We start from the raw sequence: 3,509 nt of genomic DNA on the forward strand, positions 1-3,509 counted from the left end.
TGAAATATGCTTCTAATTACATGAAAGCTACAGTTTAACTACTTGGGAAGTTACAGCAGAACAAATTGCCAGTTTGGTTAGTTTGCTGTCCATGAGCTAATCCCTGGAATGCTGGCCTGAGGGAATGGACCTAGGATCAGTGAACTTTGATGGAGGGAAGGAATCAGAAAGGAGAGTGTTATAGCTGCCAGGGAAATGTGCTAGCTTGGGGAAGGTTTGGTGCTTTCCATATCTTTTTTTTTTTTAATATTTATTTATTTTAGTTTTCGGCGGACACAACATCTTTGTATGTGGTGCTGAGGATCGAACCCGGGCCGCAGGCATGCCAGGCGAGTGCGCTACCGCTTGAGCCACATCCCCAGCCCTGCTTTCCATATCTGACAACAGGGTGTGGGACATGTTTTTACCAAAGGCCAAATTTCAATAAGCTTGTATAACTTATTTAAAATTTACCCATGTGTTTTGTAGGTGAATTCACACATTTGGAAGATGTTTGGATAACAGATGTTCTTTGGAGAAGCAGGAAATGTTAATCAGGGAAGGGGAATATCCAGCCAGAATGAAAAGTTACACAAAAGAGATGAACCACCTACAAGAAAAGAAGAGTCGTTAGATAGAATTTGGGACTCTAAACAAACACTAACAAATTCCTGGCTACAACACAATAGTCTTTACATAATCACTCCATCCTTTGGATAGGACAGGCCCCAAACACTTGCAAATATTAATACATCCCCATGTATTCATATGATAGCCTTACATTATGTTCTTTGTTTTAGAGTTGAGGGAATGGAGCAAAATGTTGTTGAATAAGATGCTCATGTATATTCAATAAGTTGCATAGATTTATGTGGAAGTGCAGTCTCTACAGCCCTCACAGTTAGACAAAGTACATTTTGGCTCTATTCATGGGGAATAGGATTTTTTTTCTCATGAAGCGTATCAACAAACAGATAAGCCCTATGTCAATTATAAAAACAGTCCATTCAATGTCCTGTGAAAATGAAAGTACTCCATAGTGATAGAAGCATATTGGAGGAAAAAAAAAAAACTCACCTCCTTATCTCTTTATCTCAGCTTGCATGGAGACATTTTACAGTGCCATACTTCTATCCAAAATTTAAAAGTACAGTGAAGTTGTAGAGAAATTTGATTCCTGTGTATTGCTGGTGGTAATACAAAATGGGTGCAGCTACGTGAAAATTGGACAGTGATTCCTCAAAAATCTAGATTAAACATGTGACCCAACAAGCCAACTTACTGGCATGTGCTTCAAAATTTCCAGGCAGGTTTCTTGGATATATGCACAGTTATGATCATAGCATTATTCACAGTAATGGAAAAGTGATCACAATTCAAATGTTCATTGATAGATAAATGATGTATGTACATCGCAAAGGAAGAAAATTATTTTTCCCATGAAAGTCTTTCTTGCCTTCCCCCAGTACTGGGGATGGAACCAGGGTCTCAGGCATGCTAGACAGCACTATACTACTGAGCTACATCCCAGCCCTCCCTTGCTTCTTCTGTATGCACTGAATTTCAGAGTAACCCAAAGGCTGTATTTGATGAGCCATTTACTCTTTACAAAAGCTTCCAAGCTAATAACTCTGGCAAGAATGTTCACATTAGCAAGTGACCACTTGGAATCCTCAATGTGATAATTGATTCAATGGGGACAGCCCAGAGCTGAATCATTAGGAATGGGTGGATTTTGATTAGGAAGTTTACGAGAGGAATCAGGCTTTCCCCTCATTAAGTAATGTAAGGAAATGTCAGTTTTTAAGAGAACTGTATTGAAAGATATGATATCTGAGGTTTACTTTAAAATATTCAGGAGGAATAAAGTAGAACTAATATGGCAGAACTTTAGAACTGTTCAGTCTGGTGATGGGTGTGTAGAGCTTCCCTATAAACTAATTATGTCTCTACTTTTGTCCATTTTGGAAAACTTTATAGGGTAGAGAGATGTTTTTATCATGACAATAGAGAAGGAATAAGGTCCACTTTTGTTTTTAGAAGTTTCAGAGTGAGATGTGAGAAGTTTCAACATACTCACTCTTATTTCTATACACAAAGTTTATAGTAGGCTGTAATAACTAAAATCCAGACCCATAAGACTGGAAGGTAGGCAAGATTTATTTTAATGAAAGTTCCTAATCCAAACAACCAATCAATGAACCAAATTCAGATGCAAAAGATAATGAAAGGAGTCAGTTGGCTTCTATCTGTCCCGAATCACTTTTCCCATGGTCTTGAGTCCTTGGAATGCTTTGTAGAACATTCAGATAATACTTCCCATAACCTTCTGGAAATAATGGATTTGCAAAGTCCACACAACTTGGAAATTCATTTTTCAAACCTCAGGATGCACTTGGATGTCCAGGGGGAAAGTGTAAGAAAGGAAAATTATCCCACTTAACAACAACAGGAAGGCAGCTAGTGTTGCCACTATAAGGGCACTCCCAACTTCCTGAACATCTGGCTTGAAGGGCACATGGAAAGATGAAGGGAATTCAATCCCCTCCATGCTTATGATGGAATAGTAATTCCAGAGCACAACAATTAAGATACAGCCGCTAGCAGTGATGTTCAGAATTCCTGAAGCAACGAATGGATTGCAGGTAACGTTCTTCTGAAGGATTCCCATGTACACATTCCTCAGGGCAAGGACGATAAAGGCTTTCCCCAAGAGCCCCAGGATGTTGGCAGCCAGCAAGAGGTGCTGACCAACACAAATGTTGGGTGGAGGAAGGAAGTCATCATGGTAGGTGTATGGGTAACACATTTTGGTTTTGCTGGTGTTACTTTCATGGTTGTAAATGCATACTCTCCACATTCCCACACAGGTAACACAAGAGGAGGCGAGAAGGGGGTGGTTCATGTACCACATTCGCCACTCCACGAGGCCCATGGAAATGCCAGACAGGATCCATCCTACAGTGGCAATAGCAAAGCCCGCTACTTGGCAATTGGCACTACTGACGAGCCAGACCATGGCAACAGCATATATAGTTCAACTGCAAACAAATACAGGGCATCATGAGTGTAGGATCCTCTGGCTAGGATAGCCCCCTATGGGGGAACAGTACTCAGACAGAAGGAATATATTCAAGAAAGGAGGCATTTTCCCTCTCAATCAGCTGCTGGGAGTGCAGGTTGAGCAAACTTTGTTTAGGGCTATGTGGCAACATTTGCCCAGAGCTTTAAAATATACAAACCCCCAATCAGTTCCACTTCTGAGCATTGGTTCAAAGTCATAATCAAGTCTGGCCAAAACATTATTCACAGATATGGTCAGTACAGCATTCTTTGTAATACTGAAAAACAGGAAACTACTTTATGTCTAACAATTAGTTAAATCATTTATGCTTCCAGCCACTCTATCGAGCTATGTGCCAACATTAAAACTCTCGGAGGGCTGGGGTTGTGGCTCAGTGGTACAACGCTTGCCTAGCATGCGTGAGGCACTGAGTTCGATTCCCAGCATCACATAAAAATAAACAAAT

The 3,509-nt window shown here is 40.4% G+C and overlaps 1 protein-coding gene across 1 annotated transcript; it reads right to left on the reverse strand.

Moving 5' to 3' along the window:
* Window positions 1-2,224: 2,224 nt before the first annotated feature.
* Cldn34 (claudin 34) lies at window positions 2,225-3,226 on the reverse strand. Its single transcript, XM_046464259.2, has one exon. The coding sequence runs from the start codon at window positions 2,996-2,998 to the stop codon at window positions 2,357-2,359; it is 642 nt and encodes a 213-aa protein (XP_046320215.1). The 5' UTR covers window positions 2,999-3,226; the 3' UTR covers window positions 2,225-2,356.
* Window positions 3,227-3,509: the final 283 nt, after the last annotated feature.

The sequence above is a fragment of the Marmota monax genome, unplaced genomic scaffold (genome assembly GCF_021218885.2).
Source record: "Marmota monax isolate L192 unplaced genomic scaffold, Marmota_monax_Labrador192_F-V1.1 WCK01_AAM20220418_F8-fsc00260, whole genome shotgun sequence".
NCBI classification, from domain to species: domain Eukaryota; kingdom Metazoa; phylum Chordata; class Mammalia; order Rodentia; family Sciuridae; genus Marmota; species Marmota monax.

Bases quoted from the DNA above. Each gene is read 5' to 3' on its own strand.
- Cldn34 (XM_046464259.2), bottom strand. From the start codon at position 2,998: ATGGTCTGGCTCGTCAGTAGTGCCAATTGCCAAGTAGCGGGCTTTGCT.